Source organism: Micromesistius poutassou, assembly GCF_964030765.1.
Source record: "Micromesistius poutassou genome assembly, chromosome: 18".
In the NCBI taxonomy this organism is placed as follows: Eukaryota; Metazoa; Chordata; class Actinopteri; order Gadiformes; family Gadidae; genus Micromesistius; species Micromesistius poutassou.
In genome coordinates, this window is record NC_140288.1 from 294,054 (window position 1) to 320,937 (window position 26,884).

The window sequence follows — 26,884 nt, forward strand, 5'->3', positions numbered from 1 at the left end:
TGTGTGTGTGTGTGTTAGTGGTTCAAATCCTAATCCCAATTATACTTGCAGATTTGGTTTATTTGAAAACCTTTACTTCAAATGGCCCAGAGTAGCCTCAGCGCCCCTGAATGCGTACAGAGAAGGGGTCAGGAACCAACAGCCGGAGAGCTTCCTCCAGGCGCTGCGTCCGGCTGTGACACGGTAATCAATGAATAAAGGTCTCCTGAATGTGATGAGAGGATGAATCTCAGATCACTCACAGGACAAGCCTGCTCACTAATGACTGTGAAGGATGTGTCCTTATTAATTAGGAGTCATTCAGCAGACCTCTTAATTAAATGCGACTTACAACAAATTCAGATGCATGTCCTTAAGGCGGTGGACTTCAGCGCTGAACCCAGAACCTTCCGGGGCCCCGCCCACTAGACTGTCCAGGCCCATGATGTCATCGCCCCGTTTTTCACACATATTGAAATAAGTGTTTAAAAAGGCAGAAAGGAATATAATTGTTTGTTATTCCCTTTATTATGATTCTAGTATCGCTAGACTGATGTTGAATAATTCATGGTGAAAAAAAAAAGCAGTTTTGAATAATTGATGATATTTGTGGAATCAATAACTGGGTGAGCCATGTGATCCCCCCACCCCCCCCCCCCCACCCCACCCCCCCGCTGGAGGAGATCACAGCCCTCCTTCACACCCACACATCCCAGGTTTTCTGCAGCGTTAATCGCACAGAATCTGAACTTCTCAATTCTGATTTTGGCCACCTTCATGTGGTTCATGTGGTCACCTTCATGTGGTTCATGTGGTCACCTTCATGTGGTTCATGTGGTCACCTTCATGTGGTCATGTGTCACCTTCATGTGGTTCATGTGGTCACCTTCATGTGGTTCAAGTGGTCACCTTCATGTGGTTTGAATCAGATGCTATGTGGAGGAACTGTGTTAGTTAACAGTAATGTTGTAGTTAATAATGATAATAGACGTTTAATTATTAATAATTAATAATGATAGAACGTGTTTCTGTTGAAGAGCGTAGTCTTCACAGACCATGCCCAGGCGCCTCTCGTTCTACCAGACGTACGGACCTCCATGTGGCAAAATACCCCAGATTGTAGATTTGCTATTTGTGTTACAAAATCACACATCTGTTTTAGTGGATTGAAGCAGATTAATTAAAAGGGAATATCATGTGAGAATGTCCACATTGTGTGAGCTCCACTGCACATCACCTTAATTAAAGCAGCAACACTCCAGCAGTGTTTACCTCTGTGTGTGACGTCTTTCTTATTTTAGTTTATTTTTTCTTCAACCTGGAATCTTATATTGGCCACATATAAAGCATCATGTTAACCAAAAGACATTGAGGCATGTGAATGAAGCCTAAGTGTGTTTTAAATAAAATAACACCAATAGCTAAAACCACAAGCAATACCAACACAATAAAGCTATGCACGCAAAAAAAACACTAGTTAACAAAACTAGTAGACAACATAGCTAACAAAATCAGTTAACCACACTCAGTAATGAGGCTAAATAAGAAGGCTACTTAACAACAATATAACTTAAGCTAGGGCAGCCCCCCCACCTTTAGGCCTTCCTCCAAAACACGCGGCTAGCGTCAGCGCGCTAGCGTTAGCTTAGGGCCGCCTTGCCGAGCACAGGGAGACAGGTAGGGAGGTAGACGGGTAGGGAGGCAGACAGACAGGTAGTCCTACCAATCATTTAATCTGGGCTGAATTAAATGATGATATCAGTCTGTGGTGTCTTTGTTTCTATTTTCAGAGGGATGCGTTTATGGATTGCTGAGAAAATGATCAAAAAAATGCTTCTCAATAAATTGCCTAGCCTAGATTAAACAACACTCGACAACGGCATGGCCTAGATCTGATCACCAGACTGCTAGGAGAATCCTTTCAGAGTGAAGCACCCAACCTCAGCATGACAGCTTTGCTCTTTGTGTGTGTGTGTGTGTGTGTGTGTGTGTGTGTGTGTGTGTGTGTGTGTGTGTGTGTGTGTGTGTGTGTGTGTGTGTATGTTTCTAGGAGAGAGGCTAGGAGTCTTGAGACTTTGCTGTGATTAAAGTCTTGAGCTGACACTAATTAAATACGGAGCTGCAGCATCTTCTCACATGCAGATTGTTCATATGCATATGAGTGCATGCAGGGCTGCCAACTTTTGGGTTTTCGCTGGCGTGAGATTCTGTAGAATCTCATAGCAGGGTCCGCGGGTGTAAATCGTGACTTTGGGAGGCGGTGATCGGGATTGTTGACGGGGGGAAAGTGGATGTGTGGCGTGTGCGTGTGTGTAAGCAGGCAAAAACGTGTGTCACACGGTGAAACCGTGAGAGTTGGCAGCTCTGGTGCATGTGTGTTAGGGGCTTTAGCAATGAAATACTTAACCCCAAACCCTAACCCTACACACAGACACACACAGACACACACATCAACACGTTAACACTCACATTTAAACCTGGTTATGGTGATAATGATTGGGTTACATATGTTAGGAGTTTGCAGCTAAGAAACAACCAGGGTTCGAATGCACAACACACTTGTATCTTTACAGACACAGAGGGAGGAAGGACCTCACCTCTACGAAGATGAAGCAAGGCAGGATGGAGAAGCTCCGCAGGGGGGTGGGGCTGGTGGTGGTGGTGGTGGTGGCCATCTCGTCTCCCTGGCTGGAGACCCTCCTCTCACAGCTCAGCTCCACTCAGGCTGAAGGCACACAAGATCCTCCATCAAACTCGGATACAGAGCAGGACTTTGGCTACAGGGCAGGACTTCGAATACAGGGCAGATGTAATGTAATGATAAAATCTCCCCAGGACAACGCTCGCAGGCCATACTCCAGAGACGAGTGATTTGATGTCCAGGTCATGCAGTGCACTATAGCCATTGACATCCGTAGTATAAGCCTATGTCCCACATCATTCCATCTTTATTCGATACTACGAGGAATGACGTACTGCATGCACAATGTTAGCACAAGGTTTTTCTGCCAGCACAAGCTAGGCTATATCAATATGAAAATAGACAGTTCAAATTAATAGAAATGATAGCTGGAGTGGCTGTATTTGGTTCGGCTTGAATCTTAGATCAGATATTGCTGTGATACTCCATGTTGGAAGACCCTTGTGTGATGTCACTGCAAGCCTAGCGCTGTCATGTCAACAGTACGTTTTAGTGATGTCCCTACTAGTGTTCACAGCTCTCTAAGGCCCTGTCCCAATTCTCCCCCTAACCCTAGATTGTGCACGTATCCGCAAAGGGGTAGGGTGTCCCAATACTTAGGGGAGCAAGGGGGAGTGCATATTTTCCCTTAAAATCAACCCTTAAACGCTAGCCAGCTCGGGAGCAGACTTGCAGCTAAGGGCACTCAAATCAAATGTTCTTGTTAAGGGGAGAGAAACGGGACTGGGCCTTAGTGATGTAAGTGATGCAACTGTTAACAGATAGTACGGCTCAGTGATGCCACTGCCCACATTTAGCATCTCTAAGGCCCGTCCACACGAGCGAAAACTATGTTTTTCCCTCCGTTTTCCTTGGCTGCGTTTCACGAATATCTCCGTAAAGGACTCAATCTAGCTGTATAACCGCTGCAGTACATATTCAAGGCCACTGTGTGGCGCTGGTTCTCCACAAAAAAAAGAAGAAGACGAGGCGGAGCATGCGTATCAAGCCTGCGCGCTGTATACAAACATACAGTCCAGGAGGAGAAAGCAGTTGTTAAACCTTTTAGATTGAGCAGAAAATACTTTTTAATGTACAGTTAGTAATTACATTTACCAAGGGGCTGTATTTCAAGCTACAAGAATAATACAAATCAAACAAAACAAATTCAACGCAACTCTAACGTCGCCCAGCTGGTGGGGGGGCGATGACGTCATCGTTTACGTTTCAGGCGTCCACACGAATCCGAACACGAAACCGCATAGGGCCGTTTTTATCTTATCCACCCTGGGACCTGGTTTCAGAAAAGTGTGTTTTCAGACACCGAAAACGCCGGATCCGTCTGGACGGTCGGCCCAAACGCACAAGACTTCTGCGTTTTCCCCCCAAAAAAGGTTTCCGTGTGGACCTCAGTGAGGTCACAAGCTCTACATCAGGGACGTTCAGCTGACGTTAAAACGGTGACGTCAACGACTCTTTGGTTAGTAAATGTCTATTAAGTCACTATCACTGAATGAGTTTACACACACAAAGATTTAGAGACTATGGCCATAGCGATATGTTCTTCACGATGGACTACTGATGAAGCCTTTGCATTTATATTATTATGAATAATACTATGAACTGGGTGGCTGAACCGTTGGTATCACTGGGAAGGATTATGGTGTCACCAAATGGAGCAAAACAAAAATCTTTGAGATTACCAGTTAGTGATGTTTAGTTACATTTAGGAAATATGTGACTTAATATCAGTATCATATCAGGACCCGAACATACAGTCCGTGATTGTTGTGACCCAACTGTAGCGGATGGCAGTCCGCCGAGCCGAGGGGCTGAACGTGGGAGAGGACACTGACGCGCATAGTTAACATAATTCAGTTCCCCTTCTTGGTTTGCGTTTGATCCGTTATTCTTTCACTTCATAAAACACGTAAAAATGCAAACTTGTACCAGTTAACTTGTACCAGTTAAATTAAACTTGTACCAGTTAACTTGTACCAGTTAAATGTACCAGCCCAGAGGTCTGCAGCAGAAACAGCAGCTGTTTCTGAATGTGTGTAGACATGTGTTTGTGTGTATGGGGTACACATGTTTTTGAATGTGTGTAGACATGTGTTTGTGTGTATGGGGTACACATGTTTTTGAATGTGTGTAGACATGTGTTTGTGTGTATGGGGTACACATGTTTTTGAATGTGTGTAGACATGTGTTTTTACATAATGCTCCCATTGTGACGGTTGACTTCGTCATACCAACTTAAAAGAGGACATTTGGCTGTAGTTGATGAGGCTAAAGATACTGATCTGGAACTACACTAGTATACTGAGTGACTTATCACATGATCTTATAATAAGCCTCACTGTGTGTGTGTGTGTGTGTGTGTGTGTGTGTGTGTGTGTGTGTGTGTGTGTGTGTGTGTGTGTGTGTGTGTGTGTGTGTGTGTGTGTGTGTGTGTGTGTGTGTGTGTGTGTGTGTGTGCGTGCGTGCGTGCATGTGTTTATCCCTTCAGATTGGGTCTAAATTTAGATCAAACAAGCCCTTGTTCATAATCTATTCAATGTGTTCCGCAGTTTTCTTCAAAACACCCTGCGTTGGAATTGGCAGCATTACCAGCTTAATAAGGGAATCACTGTCTCTCAGGAATACCGCATCATTGAAGAGGATCTTTCCAAAATACACCTGCTGACTGTAAGACGTAAGCAAAATAATATATATTTGCCCATAGGTTTGGCAGGTTCCCAAGTAAATTGAACATGGGAGAGAATACAAATAAATATTTATTGTCAATTGATAACACCAATATAGAACATAGACACTGGAAAGTACAACAAGGAATTGGGATGAATACAGATGGTGACATTTGCATTGATCCAAAGGAAATAGAAGTGAATGGCTGTACTCTGTTTTGAAGATTGTGCTTCTCAGAGCGGGTGATGAAATGAATGAACCATGAAGGCGTTACTATCTTGTTGTTAACAGCTTCACCATGGAAACAAACGGTTACAGGGTTTGATTCCCAAATGGAGCGACTTACTGAAGAGCCTTATGTCCACAATCAGCTGTAGCTGAGCTCCCTGCGAGGCCCTTTGGAAAAAGTTAAGAAAGTTTCAATAAGCCAACTTCAGGCGGGCAACAGCCTACAAAGTAGGGCTCCAGATTCTCCAACAATCTCGCTCTTCCTTTAACTTACATATGCCAGTCTCTATGACCTCTCTCTCCCTCTACAACTCTCTCTCTCCTAATACCAGGGAAAGATTGCCCACACATGGACTTACTGGTCACTGTCGAGAACATCACTGTATCTCCGTCTCCAACTGCCAGAAACCTTGGTGTGGTACTGGACAACCAGTTATGCTGCACCGCCAACATCACCGCAGTGGCCCCATCCTGCAGATTTACACTTTACAACATTCGCAGGATACGGCCCCTCCTCACAAGGGAAGCAGCTCAGCTCCTAGTCCAAGCGCTGGTCATCTCCTGCCTCAACTACTGCAACTCGTTTCTGGCTGGACTCCCTGTCTCTGCGATTCAACCTTTGCAGCGTATCCAAAACGCGGCAGCGTGCCTCGTGTTCAACCTACCTAAATTCTCCCATGTGACTTCCCTCTTCCCCCACCTCCACTGGCTCCCTGTAGTAGCCCGCATCAGATTCAAGATGATGGTACTGGCATACAAGGCAGTCGATGGAACTGCCCCTGCCTACCTCCAAGCCTTGGTCAAACCACACACCCCAGCTCGACCCCTCCGCTCAACTACCTCAGCTGGACGTTTGGTACCGCCATCACTAAGAGCAAGGTTGATCAGCTAAATCACAACTCTTCTCTATCTTGGGTCCACAGTGGTGGAACGAGCTCCCTGCTGATGTCAGGACTGCAGAGTCGCTCATCAGCTTCCGCAAACGATTCGAAACCCACCTGTTCAGAGTTCACCTAGACTCTGCATTCAGTCCCCCTGCCCACTATTGTCTGTTGTACGTCCTGGCCCTTAATGAATGCACTTAATGCACGTTGTATTCACTCATTGTACTTAATTGTGTAGCATGTACTTAATTGTGTAGCATCTGCAGTAGCTAGCTATCACTGCTGTGTACGGGGAGGTCAGCCTGGCGATTGTCAGTACTTGCACTTGGTTCTATGAACATATTTACTATACCAACAGCGATATAGTTTCACTTCTTATGACAAATGTACTTATTGTAAGTCGCTTTGGATAAAAGCGTCTGCTAAATGCCCTAAATGTAAATGTCTCTCTCTCTCTACCTCTCCCTCCACCTCTCTCTCTACCTCTCCCTCCACCTCTCTCTCTCTACCTCTCCCTCCACCTCTCTCTCTCTACCTCTCCCTCCACCTCTCTCTCTCTACCTCTCCCTCCACCTCTCTCTTTCCATCTGCCTCTCTACCGCGCTCTCCGTCTCCTCCTATACCTCTCCTATCTCTCTACCTTCCTCTATTAATTGTTTGAATGAGGATGATTGGCTCCTGTATCTAGCTATCAACCAGCCACAAAGTAATCCAAGCCAATCAAATAACCCCTCCACTGGTTAAACCTGTGAGGCTCCTTGTTCGTCTGTTGTATGAGGTTCTGGTAGCAGGGCTAGACTTGGGCTAAGCTGCCTTAGATAAACACTGGTCATAACATCCATATCCCTCCTGAAGTAAAGGGACACGGAGTGTGTGTGTGTGTGTGTGTGTGTGTGTGTGTGTGTGTGTGTGTGTGTGTGTGTGTGTGTGTGTGTGTGTGTGTGTGTGTGTGTGTGTGTGTGTGTGTGTGTGTGTTCTGTAACATAACATAAAACATCACGGTCCGGCCCCAATACACAGGAAGGCAGCGTGTTGCTCGGCTCTATAGCTAGTATAGACTAGCTATACGTGGGCTCTATTCTAATTAATACACCTGACGTAACACATGTGCAACAGTACCATGTGATCCTTGTATGGGCTATGATGAATACAAAAGCAATTATGTGCAATTAACATTCCAGGTCACAAGATGAATCTTTGAGGTTCTGCTGTGTTGGAGGAATATGGCATGTGGGACAATTACAAAGAATCAACACGTCTTATTGTCTTGTTTTCCTCTGGATCGTCTGCCCTCCATCCCCATCTTCATCACGTGCCAGAACTTCAAAGAATCATATTATGTGCCATTCAAATACACAGAGCATTATAATGATAAGACACTCTGAGCCCATATACTTTAACGTAAGAGTGATAGAAGCAACAGGCCAAATACAGCATCATAAGGACGTCCATCAAATCTGGAATATGGGGATGCAACTACGCTATAATAAACAGAAATAATCATATATTGCTATGAAAGTCAATATCACCAAAAGTGTCTGACTCGCTAGACTGTAGTAGGTTAGTATTAGGTTTGATGTTTTTCAACTATGAAGGTAAATGATCACAGATTAATAACGTCGGTCAGTGAAATGTAAATAAGATGAGATTCCAGAGGACGTCCAGTAGTCAGAGTGACGGCTGGTCTCATCAGCATCTCTGTAACACATGGCTCCTAACCCGTCGGTGATGGTGTGAATCCTGTTCTAATTGGCACCAGTCGGGGGGTCTTGCAAGAGGAATGGGCAGTTTGGGGGGCGGGGAAAGGAGAATGTGCTCCGACCAAATACCCATTATATGGGGACTAGAAACGCTAATTACTGCTTGCTGTCAATAGGAAATCCTCTGAAGTCTCCTCGTTGTCGCCCTCGTCTTTTCTCCGATGAGCCAGGCCAGGTATGAGGTCGCTGTTGCTTGCAGGGACAGCAGGTGTCTATCTATCTCTATCTAGCATCTACCCCATCGATCCGAGCCGCTAAGACTCCGACCGGTTCCACCGCACGCCCACAGTAACCGTACGTCCTGTGTGTGCTTCATTCACCACCACGCATCCGACGCGGAGGGGCCATTTAAAAACAGAAGACGCTCCGCTTCCCAGATGTCCGGACGTGCCCGCTCTCCCTCTGCCCGGGCATGGCCACAGACAGACAATAGCTCATCACGGCGGTGGTGGTGGAGGAGGAGAACACGCAGAGTCTGCGCTCGGCTGAGATCTTACCGGATTGGGACGAGGCTGAATCCATCCAAGAGAGGCGCGTGAAATGGTCTCCAAACGCGTTCATACCACTACTCCCATCGATCAGGAAAGCCACATTGCTTCTCGGTTTGTGATGACTACCATGCAGCGAGCGTACAGCTCACTCACTGCGTGGACGAGAATGGGTGCTGCCGTGCCTGTGACGTAGGGATGGGCGTGGCCAGCAGACGCGCACACGCACGGCGGTCCAGCGCACTGGTTCACTGTGGGATCCCTACGAGACATCGACCCCCCGCCCCAGACCTGTCACCAGATCTACAAACAGATTTTTTTTATGAATGAATTATGAATGTTGAGTGAATGTAATCTGATCGAGTCGCCAAGAAGAAATGACGGCTGAGGCGGAAGGAATTATTTAAAAAAAGAAAGAAATTCTTAATACTGTGTAATAAACCTAGAATGTGAGGTCAGATTGTTGCGGCTAGAGGGATGTGATCTACAACCTAGGCAGCACCACAAAGGTAGAAACATTCATCTTTATTCAATGTAATTCATGCAGCTTCCAAACATGTCAGACTGGGTGAGGTTCATGAAGTCCTCGACCCCCCACAGCAAAGTGCAGCCTAGCACGGCCCACAGGAACCAGGCAACGTCACACACGCTACACACACACCCCATAGGGCGCTGCACACACACACACACACACACACACACACACACACACACACACACACACACACGCTACACACACCACCCCATAGGGCGCTGCACACACACACACACACACACACACACACACACGCTACACACACCACCCCATAGGGCGCTGCACACACACACACACACACACACACACCCCCCGGGGTCTCGGTGCTGGTAGGAACAGGAGAAGGGAGAGGCCAGTCCAGCACTCGGGAGGCCTCCGCCCTCCCATCCCCCGCCCTATCTCCATCTATCTCCATCTCTATCTCCATCTCCATCTCTATCTCTATCTCTATCTCTAGTTGAGCCCTCAGCTGTGCTTGAGTGCAGCTCGGCGATAGCGGCAACACGCCGCTGTGCTCCTCCTTTACTCTCGACCCCCGTTCCCACCTTCTGCTCCTTCCCACTCATCAGTGATCAGGTCCGTCCTCTCTTAGGCCCCTCCCCCACACAAGACGTCCTTCATTACAGCACAATAACCTCAAAGTCTGCAGAATTAATCAATGTTTCAAATCAATGACACTGCAGTCAATTTAGCTTTAGATTGAATGCAAATAATTGTAGCAGTTGCAAAATTGAAACATAACGTCTGTACTGCAGGATGTAGTGTGTGTCTGTACAGTGTGTCTGTACTCCAGACAGCTGTGTGTCTGTACTCCAGACAGCTGTGTGTCTGTACTGCAGACAGCTGTGTGTCTGTGCTGCAGACAGCTGTGTGTCTGTGCTGCAGACAGCTGTGTGTCTGTGCTGCAGACAGCTGTGTGTCTGTACTCCAGACAGCTGTGTGTCTGTACTCCAGACAGCTGTGTGTCTGTACTCCAGACAGCTGTGTGTCTGTGCTGCAGACAGCTGTGTGTCTGTACTCCAGACAGCTGTGTGTCTGTGCTGCAGGATGCTGTGTGTCTGTACTCCAGACAGCTGTGTGTCTGTACTCCAGACAGCTGTGTGTCTGTGCTGCAGGATGCTTTGTGGGAAACAGAGCGAGGCTCTAGGGGAAGTATCCAGAGGATGAATGGCTCAACAGAAGTCTTGTTTGTGATCAACAACACGTTGATTACTGTACACAGGAGCAGCATCTCCTAGTGGAAACGCACAAAAGAAGATTGAAATGCAGGGCATCCCTTATTCCTGTCTTGGTTGCTTTGACGGCCAAACAGCTCGACTCTTGTATGAGCCACAACTTGCTTTATTTAGTTTTACTTTCATTCAAAATGTCCCCAGTCCTGACAAACTGCTTCATGCTCTATGGCTTTAGTGTGTTTCCAACATCGTGCTAACGACCATAGACATCATCTACTGTCGTACTCTGTCGCTGAACACCATGCAGCACTGTGGAGCTCCTGTAGTCAGTGTACTTTGAAGCCTCTCTTGTAAACTGCTCTATCAGATAAATTGAGCAGAAGGCAGGGTTTAGAGATTAAAACACATCTTCACAGCAGAAACGTATGGGAGTGGTAGGGGCTCCACAGCCCCAGTCTTACTCTAACTGTAGAGTCTATAAGTCTGTGAGCATCACGGTGGAAACACTGGTACAGACCGCTGGGTACAGGCTGGTAGGATGATGGATGGATAATAAATCAGGGTTATTTTGGGCTGGTAGAAAACACCTTAACCAGTCCAAAACCCACCTACTAAACCATCCTACCCCCGTCCACGTTCACCCCTCCATCCCTCCACCCCTCCACCCCTCCACCCCTCCATCCCTCCACCCCTCCACCCCTCCATCCATCCACACCTTCTATCTGGATGAAGGCCAAAACAGAGCAGAACTCCTAGGCCTGTGGCCAGAATCCCAGCACTAGTGAAGCTACTATTTGGCTTTGAGTGTGTGTGTGTGTGTGTGTGTGTGTGTGTGTGTGTAATTGAAGCAGTGTATTGATTCAGAGTGCTCGGTTTCTCAGATTCTCTGAAGAGCGGGACTGGTTTCCATGGCAACGTGACAGGCTGGCCGGGAAGCGCCGGCCTTGGCTGTGATCAGTGTTTCTCACAACGACACACACAGACACACACACACACACAGACACACACACAGACACACACACATCTATCCAGGCAGCGAAGAGCTTTTAAATGTACTACTGCCTCCTTCATTATGACGGCCTAAGGACTCACAGCCAGACACAATCTAATGCACACAGGAAGCAGCTAGAGGCTGCACATCAATATCACTGCCTCATGTACTTCATGCTCAACGCTGTCCCAGGTTGGATGGTTTACACTAAATGACCGCTGCTGTTGTGATCCAACACTCTGCTGATGTCTGTCTGTGGGCTCCAGGCTCCAGGCCCCACTGACAGGACCACGTTTAGGGGCCCCACTGACAGGACCACTGCTGCCCGGGGCCCCACTGACAGGACCACGTTTAGGGGCCCCACTGACAGGCCAACAGGACCACGTTTAGGGGCCCCACTGACAGGACCACGTTTAGGGGCCCCACTGACAGGACCACGTTTAGGGGCCCCACTGACAGGCCAACAGGACCACGTTTAGGGGCCCCACTGACAGGACCACGTTTAGGGGCCCCACTGACAGGACCACGTTTAGGGGCCCCACTGACAGGCCAACAGGACCACGTTTAGGGGCCCCACTGACAGGCCAACAGGACCACGTCAGGGCCCTCAGGACAACCTGGCCTTAGGATCCACGGAGCTCCTCACCAAACCTCTACTGGTAAACATCACTGACGTAACACCGATTATTCTCAATCACTTTGAGTGGTGAGTGGACGCTGAGAGATGCCATGGAGAAGTGAGTCTCTGTCTGTCCGGGTCACAGACTCATAGACGTACCACCAATGATGGTGGGGGAGAACACTGAACAGCCTTTAGACGTCTTCTGTAGCCGTCAGTAAAACAAGCCACCGCATGCAGTCTGCAGCAGGGATGTAGACCAAGCAGGTCTCAGTCGTTTTCAAGACTCGAGTGAGTCTAGTTCTTTCTGTGTATATTTAGAACCTGATTGAATAGTTATAGTCTTACTCCTCTTTACTGTAATCAGTCAGATTGTTATCAGATTGTGTTTGTGATTTGTTGTTTGTTGGAGTTCAGGCTCTGGGATTTTCACCCTTTATTACATTTGTGGGACTAACAACGACATGCACACAGGTGTGTAGTAGACTCAGTGTTATTAATGAGAGACGACAGCAACCCTGAGGTCATCACGCACACACACACACACACACACACACACACACACACACACACACACACACACACACACACACACACACACACACACACACAAACACTTAAATGCTTTTATTTGGATCCAAATTTACAAAGGAGAAAAAGATCCAAACATTTTGGAAGAAATGTTGATAGGCTAGGTTAAACCAGCTTATGCCTTTACAAGGCCTACATGATAAGTAAGGGATAATCACCGAGAGGCAGGGCAATAAACAGTTTGATATGCCCGGCTCGTGGACGGCTTACCGTGGATGGTAAGCTTCCACGAGCCGGGCGTATCAAACTGTTTATTGCCCTGCCTCTCGGTGATTATCCCGTTTATTCTACTCCTTGCTTGCCAACTTAATAAAACAATTCAAATACTTTAATAATTATGCTTTTTCTTATTTGTATTGCGTGCTTATTAAATGTATACTCTGTTTGAGTTCATCTCCCTCAAAAAGTAGTCCCCTTTAGAACTACGGTGAATAACGTTAGCTCAGCTGCAGCTAATTAGTTTCTATAGCAACCACATAAGGCTGCATCTGATCACTAGTTTAATAACCTAGTCGCTACATTGTATCTCGCTTGTGAAACCATGTATCGACTGACCCTCCGGTAGATTTCCGGCACATTTTAGAAACTTTTTTAAACAAGGTTTATTTTTACAATGGACCTCATGTTTGAAATTTCTGTGATAGAAAAAAAATCCAAGCGGCGTATTGATCTACTATTTGATGACGCTGCGCTCAGTCAGCGGGCAACCTGCCGGGTTAATGCCCTCCTCCCAGCCAATCAGAATCAAACATTCTTAAACGAAGTAGAATAAGTTAAGTTATTACACACCGAACACCTAGGGTAAACTAAACATCTTTGTCTCCAGATTCCATGCTACCTATGGTGGCTGAAACAGAGCAACATGTTGCCAATCTTTTGGATTCCTTCTTATGTACCCCCCCTACCGCAGTCCTCTGACCACATGTTGGTGGATATGACCTGGCGCTGGAGGAGAGAGGCGCTTGGTGTTTGATCTGTAGATGTTGGGCTCTCGTCGTTCAGGATCGCTGGAGTGGAAATGTGGGGGTCGGTGATGATGTTGAGAGTCAGGGGAGCTGCCGCTCCGTCGGGCCTTGCCAGGAGAGTTGTAATCCAGTGGCAGAGATCGTTGAGATCCAGTCGGCGCGCACTCCCAATCCGGCGGCCTTGATGTCGAGTTTTCCATTTTGCTTCAATTTGAACCCGAGGAACTGGGGTTCATTCTGGGAAGTGAGGGGTATCTTGCGCTGTTGTAGGTGTGAGGGTACACACACACACACACACACACACACACACACACACACACACACACACACACAGACACACGCACACACACACAGACACACGCACGCGCACGCGCACGCTCATACACCCACACACAAAAACACACAACTAAAGTCAGCGTGGTGCTGATCGGGGGTTCGTGTTAATCCAGGGCTATAAATATCTTGCCCTAGAAGGTTGTCGTGGCAACCGACAAACGGATGCCAATTGTGGGGATGCTGAGCTCCTTGAAGAATGAGTCTCAACACAACGAGGGTAGAGCCGCGGGGGGGAGGAGAGCAGGAGAAGGAGGTTCCACTGAGCGTCCCCAGGAGAACCTTCACCTTACATATTTCTTCTTCTACTCATGTTCTGTAAGTTTATGTTTTTGCATTCCACGCATCTTTTATGTTTTGCTTCAGAAACCCCCCACGGTGCATGTTCTGCTGAAGGCTGCCCCAGTGCTTTTGATTCGGCGGCACCCTAACAGATCTCGCCGCCCTTTGCTGACCACTGTGTACCAGTATCTGCGTATCTGTTCATCAAAGGATTCACCCGCTGGAGATGACCTAAACCATAGAGGGCTTTCTCATTATAACCGGCTGCTAATGAAGTCATATCCTCCAGTTAGGGTTGGTACTTTCTCCATCCATTATCATCATTCTTTGCTCTTGAGAAGCTCCAGTGCTGCGGTGCAATTTCATTGAAACTTTGCACAATGTACCAACCCTCTTTTTTCAGTTTTATGATCCTTTGTAGTACCCCCATCCGTTCAACGCTGTGTGTTTTAAATGAACCTTAATTGGTTCCTGTTGCCAACTAGAGCAGCTACACAGACGCCCATCAGCGATCCAAACCACAAGGACGGGCAAGAATAAAGAAAGAAAAACTATAATGACATCTAAAATATATCGAACAATATCAATCAATCAATTCAAATCTATCCTACAGCCACATATTTGCAGTAGCTTGTGATGGCTCAACGTGACAGCTGCCCTTAAAGGTTCAGGGCAGTAAGCCACAGTGCTGCCCTGGTGATGGAGCATTACTGGATGTCTACAGCGGTAAAGGTCAGCTCTGGGGCTACTGGGTGCTTTACTGAGCACATACAGATCAAGCAATGCCTCGTTCTCTCTTGTCAATGAATGTGACCTTCATGAAGAGAGAGAATTGAATGAGCCGTCAACCATAACGGAGGACAAATTAAAGATGTGTGGTGTTGAAGCAGCAGACATACCCCCACATGCACTCAAGCAGCGCACATCCAGATATCAACAAACTCACACACATTGTCTCTCTCTGTCCCTTAAGATGCACACACTCATAGAAAATAAACACCGCAAAATAGAAGATAAATTGTTAATAGTAAGTTCTTAAACGCATTAAACGCCACAATTTCAGATATGAAAAGATGTCTCAAAGCTCTCTCTATCTGTAAACCATAAGTAAGCTCTCTAAATGACGTCCTATCTGTACGACAATAGCCAAGCTCTTATTATTTACAATTTGTCACTATGTGAGATCTCCCTATTATCTGCACAATAAACGTTTCGCTGTTACGCATTACCCTCAGACTGGATGAGAACACTCTCTACTATTCATTACCCTCAGACTGAATGTGAGCTCTCTCTACTATTCATTACCCTCAGACTGAATGTGAGCTCTCTCTACTATTCATTACCCTCAGACTGGACCAGTCTCTACCGGCCTCTGTCTGGAGGAGGCTCCTCTAACAGCCTCTGTCTGGAGGAGGCTCCTTTAACAGCCTCTGTCTGGAGGAGGCTCCTCTAACAGCCTCTGTCTGGAGGAGGCTCCTCTAACAGCCTCTGTCTGGAGGAGGCTCCTCTACTCCGGCCCCTCTGGAGGCTCACAGACTAATGCTGACAGGGAGGATTTAACAGGATCACAGCCCAGCCGGATAACAGGACCACCGGGGGCCGGGGGCGAGGAGATAGGGGAGGGGGGGATCACTGTGGGGGAGGGTGGGCATGAGGGGGGGGACTGATGGGGAGAGATGGAGGAAAGGGAGGGGTAGGATGTTGGTGTGAGTGGAGCAGGGGGGATAGATGGATGGACGGTGATAAGGAGAAATGAGGATATTGTTTGAATGCTGAAGGGAGGAGAGGAAAGAGGGACAGGATGAGGACATTAGAGGAGGAGAGGAGAAGGGAATTGGGAGTTTGGGAGGAGAGAAGAGAGGAGGATGCTGGAAGAGGATTAGAGAAAAGACAAAAGCTCTGAAGCTGGAAGCTCAGTCTGCATAAACGCGTTCTCAGCTGATCTCACGTCTTTTATCTCTCATCCGTCTGCTTCTCTCTCTCTGCCTCTCGCTCTATATTTCATATCAGCATATGCTCACTCTCTCTTTCACATTCTGTCCCGTTTACATCTTTCTTTTATCTTTTATATTTTCGGTTCTACTCTATGGCGCTGTCCCTCTCTGCCGCCAGTCCAGGATACTCTCTCATTCTCTGCCGCTCCATTCCTCTGCATGTCGCACGCCTGCTGACAGTGCTTTAACATGCCTGGATCTACGATAAGTAAGAGATGGGATGTGTCAAGGTAAGAAGAATGCAGAATGATCAAGAGCGATGTCATTAAAGGGTGTTAAAGGGCCCCTACTTTGACCCGAAGGTGTGAGGTTAATTAGTCAGGACAAGCCATTTTAAAATCAATTAACTGGTGACATCACAAAGGGAGTATCAATCCACCAGCACGGCGGCAAAACTACAGACAACAACTGGCAGGGCCTCGGGTTAGGGTTAGGGCTAGGGCTAGGGTTAGGGTTAGGTTAGGGCTAGGGTTAGGTTAGGGTTAGGGCTAGGGCTAGGGTTAGGGTTAGGGTTAGGGCTAGGGTTAGGTTAGGGCTAAGGTTAGGGCTAGGGCTAGGGTTAGGGTTAGGGCTAGGGCTAGGGCTAGGGTTAGGGTTAGGGCTAGGGTTAGGGTTAGGTTAGGGTTAGGGCTAGGGTTAGGGTTAGGGCTAGGGTTAGAGTTAGGGCTAGGGTTAGGTTAGGGCTAAGGTTAGGGCTAGGGTTAGGGTTAGGTTAGGGCTAGGGTTAGGGCTAGAGCCAACTGTGTGAATATACAATACCTGAATTACTGCACCTCAAGCTACCTCTTAAAGGTCCCATGGCATGCTACTTTATGAATGCTTTTATATAGCTGTTAGTGGGTCCCTAATACAGTATTTGAAGACGTTCAAGAAATTCAGCCTTGGTTCAGAATTACAGCCACTACGAGCCAGTCCCACGATGAGCGCTCCACAAACGTGCCGTGTCCTGTAAATATTCTAGAACACTCCGGGTGCTCCGGCGGGAGTCCTGGTGCTCTATATCTAAATAATTTAATATTGTATATAGATATATATATAATATAATATATATTATCATGGCCAAAAGCTGTGTGCACCTCTGGATGATATCAGTGACGGACTGGACGGTCTGGCATTTGGGCAGATGCCAGAAGGGCCGTGGCTTCTCGTGGGCCGTTCGGGCCGGCCAATCACGGAGCGGCATGCTTGTTGGGATCGCGCGGCCCCACCGTCGCGACGGCGGCCCCGCATCCCCCCCCTCAACAATTACACCCGCGGCTGGTTATAATGCACAAATGCCCAGGCCGTTTTTTGCTCCCAGTCTGTCATTGGATGATATGAATCTCAAACGACTGTGTTCTCCGACTTCCTGGTTCTTCCACTTCCACATCATCTGAAGTACAGACTGGACCGCGACATGGAGAAGATTGTTGCCCGCGATTGTCTTTCTCCTCCATGTCGCGGTTCAATCTGGACTTCAGGGAGTCAAAGCCAAAGTTCCTTTCCCCCAATTCCTGAGATAACCCCCACTACGAGTCTCGTTGTGGAAATACCAGACGTCAGAGAACCCGACGCAGTCTAGTCTTTTCACCAAATGGGAGCTTTACGCAAGCTTGCCTTATTGTGTTGTGTGTTAATCGCCAAAACACAAACAGCAGAACGGTTATCTAAATAACAAAGAAGTGTACAACACTTGCATTACAGTGTGTGTATTGACACACACAAACACAAACACAAACACACACACACACACACACATGTGACGCTCGCACGGTCGTAGCTCATTGTCTCATTGGCGGGCCAAATTCTCTGGGCGGGCAAAGCAGAGAAAGGGGAGGTAAACTTTCCCCTTATGACGACATATGGGGCCAAACTCCAAATCAGGGCGTCTGAGCTTTCATTTTGTCAAAAGCAGAGCAGGATACCTACTGCTCGTTTTACACCTATCGTCGTTTCTAGCTACTGGGGGCCATAGGCAGGCTAGGGGAACTCATATTAATGTTAGAAAACCTCATAAAGTGAAATGTTCATGCCATGGGACCTTTAAACATTATAAAGTGTGGCTTGAGGAGCATTGAGGAGGACATGATAGGAGAGGTGATGAGCAGGAAGGAGAGAAGAGGAAGTTAAAGAGGAGAGCGGTCATGAGGAAGAGGAGAGAATGCAGCCAGCCATAGAGAGGCACGTTAAAGTAGAGAGGGGGGTTTAGTCAGTGTAATTAAATCAGCGATTTGATGTGAATTACAATGTAGAAACAAAGAGCTGACAGTTCAAATACTACTGCTATTACTCAACACACACACACACACACACACACACACACACACACACACACACACGTGTACAGACACTAGGTTTGAATCGGAAGCGAATAGGAACAGAGGTCTCTCCAGGCTCGGCGGTCCAGACTCATACATTCTGTGTGTTAGTGTTTTATCAGGCCAGCCCACTCTCTACACACACACACACACACACACACACACACACACACACACACACAGACCCCTCGTTGCACCACGTTAAGATGAATCCATCGGTGCTGTGGGCCCCAAGGATAAATAATGCAGGAGTACATCTGCACACAATCAATTATACAATCTACGTTTCCAAATCTACTTCCTGTCTATTCTAGTCCCCTCTTCTCTCTGCACCTCCTCTCCTCTCCTCCTGCCTCCTCTCTTCTCTCTGCACCTCCTCTCCTCCTGCCTCCTCTCTTCTCTCTGCACCTCCTCTCCTCTCACCCTGCCTCCTCTTTTCTTTCTTCACCTCCTCCCCTTCTCTTCTCTCTGCACCTCCTCTCCTCTCACCCTGCCTCCTCTTTTCTTTCTTCACCTCCTCCCCTTCTCTTCTCTTTAAACCTCCTCTCCTCCCCCTCTCTTCTCTTTAAACCCTCTTCTCTTCCACCCTCCTCCTCCTCCTCCTCCTCCTCCCCTCTTCTCTGGAAACCTCCTCTCCTCCCCCTCTCTTCTCTTTAAACCCTCTTCTCTTCCACTCTCCTCCTCCTCCTCCTCCTCCTCCTCCTCCTCCCTCCTCTGTGCAGGTCAGTGAACACAGAGCAGAACAAATCTAATAACCACCCATGTGTACACAATTATATTTCATACTGCAATATTCATGGCATTCATCTCAAAGACTAGACTGTACCAGACCTAGATTAGACCAGCCCATGCTAGAACCGACTAGACCTGACCAGACAAATACAATATTCATGGTTTCATCAAAGAGACCTGTACCAGAGTACCACACCAGACCAGTTGACCAGACCGGACCAGACTAGAAGAGGCTCTACCACACTAGTCTATGCCAGACCAGTATACACAGAATGGTATGAATATCCCTCTTTAGTTGAGTTGTTATTTTTGGAAGTAAATATGTCCTAAATGGTCTGCAGGGTCTTCAAACCTGGACTGATGACATCACCAAAGGACAGATGATCATAGCAGAGCTCAACAGGAAGAGCAAACATGATGTCAGGTCGGAGATCTTCGGGGCAATCTGGTTGGATGATGCTCTCAGAATGACTTGTGATTCATGTTCATGTCATGTCTTGCATTGTTGAATGAATGATCAGTCAAGACATGCACAAACACAAACACACACAACCCCCCCCCCCACTCACACACACACACACACACACACACACACACACACACTATAGCCATGTCTTGCTGTTGTAGAGTTGCCTTGTTATCATAGATAACATAGAATGTGTCTGCTGAACCATGCAACCATTACAACTCCAATATGTTGTGTGTTCTGTGTGTGTGTGTGTGTCTGTGTGTGTGTGAGTGTGTGTGTGTGTGTGTGTGTGTGTGTGTGTGTGTGTGTGTTTGTCTATGTGTGTTTGTGTGTGTGCGTGTTTGTCTATGTGTGTATGTGTGTGTGTGTGTGTGTGTGTGTGTGTTTGTCTATGTGTGTATGTGTGTGTGTGTGTGTGTGTGAAGGTCAGGGAGTACAGACTGTTCCCAGGCTATAGCATTGTCCCTCCGTCAGACACATAAAACACCCCCAGCCTGAGCACACACACACACACACACACACACACACACACACACACACACACACACACACACACACACACACACATAGACACACACACACACACACACACACACACACACACACACACACACACACACACACACACAAATCTGTAGGCCTAGACCTAGTCTACATCAGCATAATGTAACTAACCTTCTCCCCCTCTTGAAGCCCCTCACACTAGAGGAGCTGTTTCCTCTGACGAGAGCAGCTCCCTGTGACGTCACTGACCTCACATACAAATAAAACACACAGCCCGCAGGACACAACAAGGTTGTGTGTGTGTGTGTGTGTGTGTGTGTGTGTGTGTGTGTGTGTGTGCGTGTGCGTGTGCGTGTGCGTGTGCGTGTGCGCGTGCGTGCGTGCGTGCGTGCGTGCGTGCGTGCGTGTGTCGGGTAGAGTGGGGGGAGGGTTTGGCTCATTGTCAGCATACAGATTCATTTTCTGAGTGTGTGCTGGAATTCATGTCTCTGTTGATACGTATGTTTGTGTGCAAATGTGTTTGTGCGTGTATGCGTGCGTGCTTGTGCATGTGTGTGTGTGTGTGTGTGTGTGAGTGTGTGTGTGTGTGTGTGTGTGTGTGTGTGTGTAGCCATGCCGTCGAGTGCTGCTCTCCATTTTAATGCCAATTCTTCCAATTCCTTCAGAGCCCCTCCCCTTCCCTCCATCTCCCAGTCACCATGGCAACAAAGCGGCCACGTTTGTCTCGGGGGCCCTGGCCTTCTTAGACATACCACAGCTGCACACACACACACACACACAACACACGCACCACACAGGCACACACACACAAACACACACAGACACACAGGCATGCACACGCACACACAAACACACACACACACACACACAGGCACGCACACACACACACACGCACACAAGCATGCACACACTCTCTCACACACAATGTAGACACACACACACACACCTACTTGCACAGGCTCACGTGCAGATGCAGAAATGCAAATCAGCATCACAGGAATAGTTTTAAGTTAATATTTACTATGCTCAAAATACACACACACATATTCTGGTAACATTTTCATTTAATTCCTCTAGTATTCTCAGAGCGGTCACATCAAATTCACAGTTTTCCCATATAATGTAATGTAAGCCCACAGGATTCCAATAACATTTCCATCATGGTTACTTCTAGTGTCGGTGATTTAAGCTCTATTAGTGCGGTGGGCTTGTTTAAACTCCTCCATTAGGTCCTGTTGGTCAGCTCCACTGAGATGTTTTATTCAGTGTTTTCCGAGCGCAGGGAAAGTAGTTAATGTGGAGCGCAGCTGGAGAGCAGAGGCAGTCCAACCGTCGCCGTATCATCGCCAACATCAAAGCTCATCTTATTGACTGTAGGGCAGGGGGCGGCCAGTAGGTGGAGATCCCTGACGTGCATCATGATTTGTATTTTTATTCTCAGACGAAAATACATTTAAACTTGTGTTTGAAGGATGCACACAGTATTTAATCTGTTCATTTAAACTGGAAAGAATTATTATGATTAATGGAATAATCGATTTCTCCCTGAAGAGACATTGATTAAGCTTATGCTTGGATTTGGGTTAGAAGTGAGTAGCAGGGTAGTGTTAGGTTAGCTTTAGTTATCGGGTTCATTTTATGGTAATGGTTATGAATAGGCTTCGTAGTAACATGGTATTTATTTAGCCTAGTTATGTGCTTGGTTTTGCAGCACTATCATGCCATCTGTTGGTGGTTCAGAGTTAAAACATGACTTAATCACACCACTATCAGGTAGCAACACATTTTAATGGTGTATTTCAAATGCTTGTATTAGAACTGCACTAAAGAAAGCAGGTAGAACATGAAGCCTTTCTTAATTTGTAAAATTCTGGATGATTTGTAATAATATTGTGATGTGGCTGATGGGAACATTGAATAATAATATGATTGTGTGTATATAGAGTACAGTATATCAATTTTTTACAGTATATATATAGTACAGTATATCAATGTATTACATTATATATAGAGTACAGTATATCAGTGTATTACAGTATATATAAGTACAGTATATCAGTGTATTACAGTATATATACAGTATATATATGTATTGGTAGGGGTGCACCAATCTGTTCTATGTTCAGTCTTGTGCTGATTACTGATTGTTTTAATGTGCTGATTGCTGATTGGCTGGCTGGTCTGACCACTCTGAGACCTGGCCAGATGGTAACCGATACTTATCACTGATTGTTTTGTGAAACCTAGGCCAGATTGTCCCGTCTTTCCACAAATTATTTTCCAAATAGGGGCAGTCAGGTTCATTAACCCAGTGATATAAAACCTATTACTTGATTATGGAACTAATCAAATCATTTGATCATAATACAATAAATATTTATTATTTTTTATTTTCATTGCCATTCAAGGAGCAAAAAGTTAAACAAACACTAAGAGATTGTGTATCTGTTTAATTAACTAACTTGATCTGGCAATGAATGGGTGATTGTTGCGTCCTGTGATGCTGGTGGGGCAGGCCTGTTACTATTAAATATACAGTAAGACAGTAACCACTAGGCAAAGGAAGCACACAGTTTCACATAATATAGCCATAAATATAAATAACCCTAACCCTATAGAACAGAAACACACAAACAGACTCTTGGTGAATCCCTCTAATGAGTGCTGTCAGCAGAACATCTCAGCGGACAGCGTTGTTATTAAGTCTACATTTCAGACAGTGGCATTTTGCTTTACATTGTACAAAATATGTACAATAGTTGGGCTACGTTAGCTTTATGCGGTTTACAGAACATCATTATTTTTGGAAATTGCTTGCGTTCATCTTCCATTAAAGCAGAGGAGTAACCAGTAAGCTTCACGTAGATCACAAATAATGAACGCGGAGCAGCCTTGTCCTAGAGGGCTATATATATAGTAGTTTCAACTAACACGGGGATGTGTGAATAATTGAAGGACAAATCTATGACTACAATTTTTCCGCTAACCTAAAACTAAACCAAAAACATGAGGAGTGCGCTTCAGTGAGTGTCTGTGGTGAAGTGTTCCAGCTTTTATTGAGTCTGGGCAATTTGAAGAGGAAATGTTTTCAATGCAGGACGAACATTAAGTGTCTCAGTTACTTCATTTCTGTGCATCAATCGTTTTTAAATAAGCCTCCTGCAATCTGCAAATTTCAAGTTGGTCGCCGAACACCAATCACGCGTTTGGGGCGAATTTGTAAGAGATAATGTATAGAACGCTGGTCATTATGTAAGGGATAATGTATAGAACTGTGCTGGTCATTATGTAAGAGATAATGTATAGAACGCTGGTCATTATGTAAGGGATAATGTATAGAACTGTGCTGGTCATTATGTAAGGGATAATGTATAGAACTGTGCTGGTCATTATGTAAGGGATAATGTATAGAACTGTGCTGGTCATTATGTAAGGGATAATGTATAGAACTGTGCTGGTCATTAAGTAAGGGATAATGTATAGAACGCTGGTCATTATCGGGAAATAAGCCAGACAGGTCGAACTGGACACTGGCGTGAAGTGGAGGAGTCTTGCTTCGCCCTGAAGGGGCTTATTTTAGATAATGACCAGCGACGTTCATTATCCCGCTTATTACACGGTTACTTGTCAAAACGAAAAAATAACTTCACACGGTGCGTCTTTTTACTATTCCTAGTGTTGATCAGCAGAGAAATAGTCCGCCAAAGACGTTGACGTCACTTAGCAACCGAATCCGCTGGGGTTGATGAGTTACCGGACTACTTGCGGATTGATACGAAAGACGTTAAAAAATCTACTTTACTTGACAGCGGTCATTAAATGCTTAACGATCATTATTGAAAAATAATTCACCACCGGAAGTCGGGAAGGATCATGCAAGTGAACGGAGCGTTCCACAGCATTGAGAAGAGCCGTGTAATAAGTAAGGGATAATGTATAGAACGTCGGTCATTATCGGGAAATAAGCCAGACAGGGCAAACAGGACACGATGCGAAGCGGAGGTGTCTTGCTTCGCCCTGAAGGGGCTTATTTCCCATTATAAAACGGGGGGCCTAAATCAAGCGATCTGATTGGTTTCCAACTGTTGTATAATGATCGTATACACACAGCTATGACGCCCGTTCAGTTTACAGAGTTCAGTATCACTCCGCGCCTAACTTGAACTGTTGTTTATTTATATATAAAAGCAATAGCATAGTTCACTGAAGCTAAAAATATGTTGATTGCTGGAGAGGGTGGAAATGTTGTAAACCAATAGGCACATGGTGAGGTGAACCGAGTTACCGTCTCTAGCCTTCTCTCTGAAGGACGCTACAGTGTGTTGCATAGCAACCGCCGCTGCAGGCAGCCAGGAGGGACTACTTTTTTGTATTCGTTAAAAAAAAATGCTTTTCCGACTTTCTCGCTTTTTCAAAATTGAGGGTGTCTATGACTTTCATTTCGCTATACTTACGTAACCATTTTATGAAAGCAATAGATCACTTCAGTCAGTGAAATGTGCTCATTATACCACAGTTAAGGGACGGACAACGCCCCTTAACTCTGGTATAATGAGAACATACCACAGCCTGTCGTGATCTAAATAATGACCGGTGACGTTCTATACATTATCCGTCTTATTACACGCTACTTGCTCAAACAAAAAAATAACTCCACACGGTGCGTCTTTTTACAGTTTATTTGTTAGCAGCATTCGTAGTGTTGATCAGCAGAGAAACAGTCCGCCAAAGACGTTGACGTCGCTTAGCAACCGAGTACGCTGGGGTTGATGAGTTACCGGACTACTGGCGGAGTGATACGAGACGTAGCCATGGTAAGAGCTGTTTGTTCTGTAATAGCTTCCTTTCCAATCTCTTAGAACTAGATTCCTCAATATAAATGATCAATATAATCAAATAATTTTCATACAGTCCAAGGGGCAGACGCGTTCACGCGATTACGACCACAAACAACGGGACAAAGTGCGTCCCGTATCAGTTCATTACGGGACAGGTCTTAGTTGCCAAATACGGAACGATCCCGTATTTTACGGGACGGTTGGCAACCCTAGGTAGCAACCGTTCTCAATGGGACAACCATTTATTTTTCACCTTTGTGACTGTTCATTAAGTTATATCTATATACTGGGTAAGTAGTAAACGATTATTAATGCTACTTTAACGGCACCGAAAATCCAAAAACCCAGTCGAAACTAGAAGGAAGAAGTGCGTAGTTCAAAACGTGACGCAGCTTTTACTTCTTACTTCTAGGCGGCAAAGTAAAAGCTGCGTCACGTTTTGAACTACACACATAATAGTTAACTACAGTTAACTACTTTAACGGCACCGACAATCCAAAACCTAAGTGGAAACTAGATGGGAAATGTGTGTAGTTTAAAACGTGACGCAGCTTTTACGTCTCCGCCGCCTACAGAGTTGGTTATGTACGGTCGTTCATAAACCCAAACGTGTTATTCCCCGTAGACGTTTGACCACCGAGGGAACCGGAGCCTCGGAGGAGGGACTGATTCTTCAGAGGTCTATTTAAATGGTTGCTGGCCAGGCAAGTACGGTCTTTCAAACAATTCAACGAGGATTGTATGTATTTTAGTTGATTTATTTCGTATTTGTAATGGTTTATTCGTCATAGTTGGCAGATATAGTCGAGTGAATATTTCACGGAGGAGCGGCGCTCTAGCGCCCTCTATTGACCCACCGCCGCTGGAAAGTCGAAAAGCCTCCTTTTCTCCAACATTGAGTACAGTGCAGTAAGTTATAAAACACTATTTTAACAAATGAATCTCGGATTTCTCTCCCGTGACATATTCAAATAATCTGTTAGTACACTTTATAAATGTTTGTTGATCGTTTGTGTATGTAGTAGCGGAGACTGGCCTAAGCCGCAGGTAGACGGTTAGGAACCCACAGCTATAATACAGATCACTGGACATGTTGACCGTCATTTTGAAGTCATACTTAGGAGCATAGGCCAGCAAGAAAGTAGATATCGCAAAATGTAGTCCTGCTAATTGAAAATAGCATTATTATAATATCAAATGATCAATCAATCTTGTATTTTATTGAAGACGATGAATTTCATCCATACGTTGGTGAATTCTTTATAAAAAGCCCACTGGGTGGCAGTACAATCCACACTTTGGAAACTATCTAACATGTAAAATTGGCAGAGATTTCGAGTCAATTTTTTCTGTGCAATAATGTATTGTATAATGAATGAATCTGAATGTGTGTGTGTGTGTGTGTGTGTGTGTGTGTGTGTGCGTGGGTGTGCGTGTGCGTGTGTGTTGGGTGGGTTAGTGATAAGATGTGATGCCTATGTAAGGTCACTACTCCTAACCTGAATAGCTAGCATACCTTAACTCATGGTTGGTTCTGATATACCCGGGCCACATGATAACAGAGAGACATGCAAAGGGAGTGAGAGAGAGAGTGTGTGAGTGATGAGATGGAGATGATAGTGAACTTGAGTTGGAGAGAGAGCTGACCTCCACTTGAAGGAGGTCAGATGAACAGCTTGTCCTCCTCCGTTCTTCCTTCATTCCTACCTTCATCTTTTCCTACCCTTCCTTCTCTCTTCCTACACACTAACCACTAGCCTGGCTATTGCCAGACCAAGCTCAGTCGTAGATTGCACGTTGGTCTGGGGAAGCTGCTGTCATTTTCTTCAGCACAAGAGGCGTGATCAACGGG

General features: G+C 46.0%; 2 protein-coding genes across 2 annotated transcripts in view; one reads left to right on the top strand and one right to left on the bottom strand.

Annotated features, from left to right (window-relative positions):
- Positions 1–857, bottom strand: part of plppr1 (phospholipid phosphatase related 1) — a gene marked incomplete at its 5' end in the record, with an annotated part of 23,177 nt that extends 22,320 nt beyond the window's left edge. Inside the window, one exon of the mRNA XM_084483217.1 lies at positions 822–857. Coding sequence (XP_084339343.1) covers positions 822–857 — 36 coding nt within the window. The remainder of the gene's footprint in view (positions 1–821) is intronic.
- A 1,729-nt stretch (positions 858–2,586) lies between these two features.
- Positions 2,587–26,884, top strand: part of palm2akap2 (PALM2 and AKAP2 fusion) — a gene marked incomplete at its 5' end in the record, with an annotated part of 47,221 nt that continues 22,923 nt past the window's right edge. Inside the window, 2 exon segments of the mRNA XM_084483218.1 lie at positions 2,587–2,788; positions 9,700–9,818. Of these exon segments, the coding sequence (XP_084339344.1) occupies positions 2,587–2,788; positions 9,700–9,818 (321 nt within the window).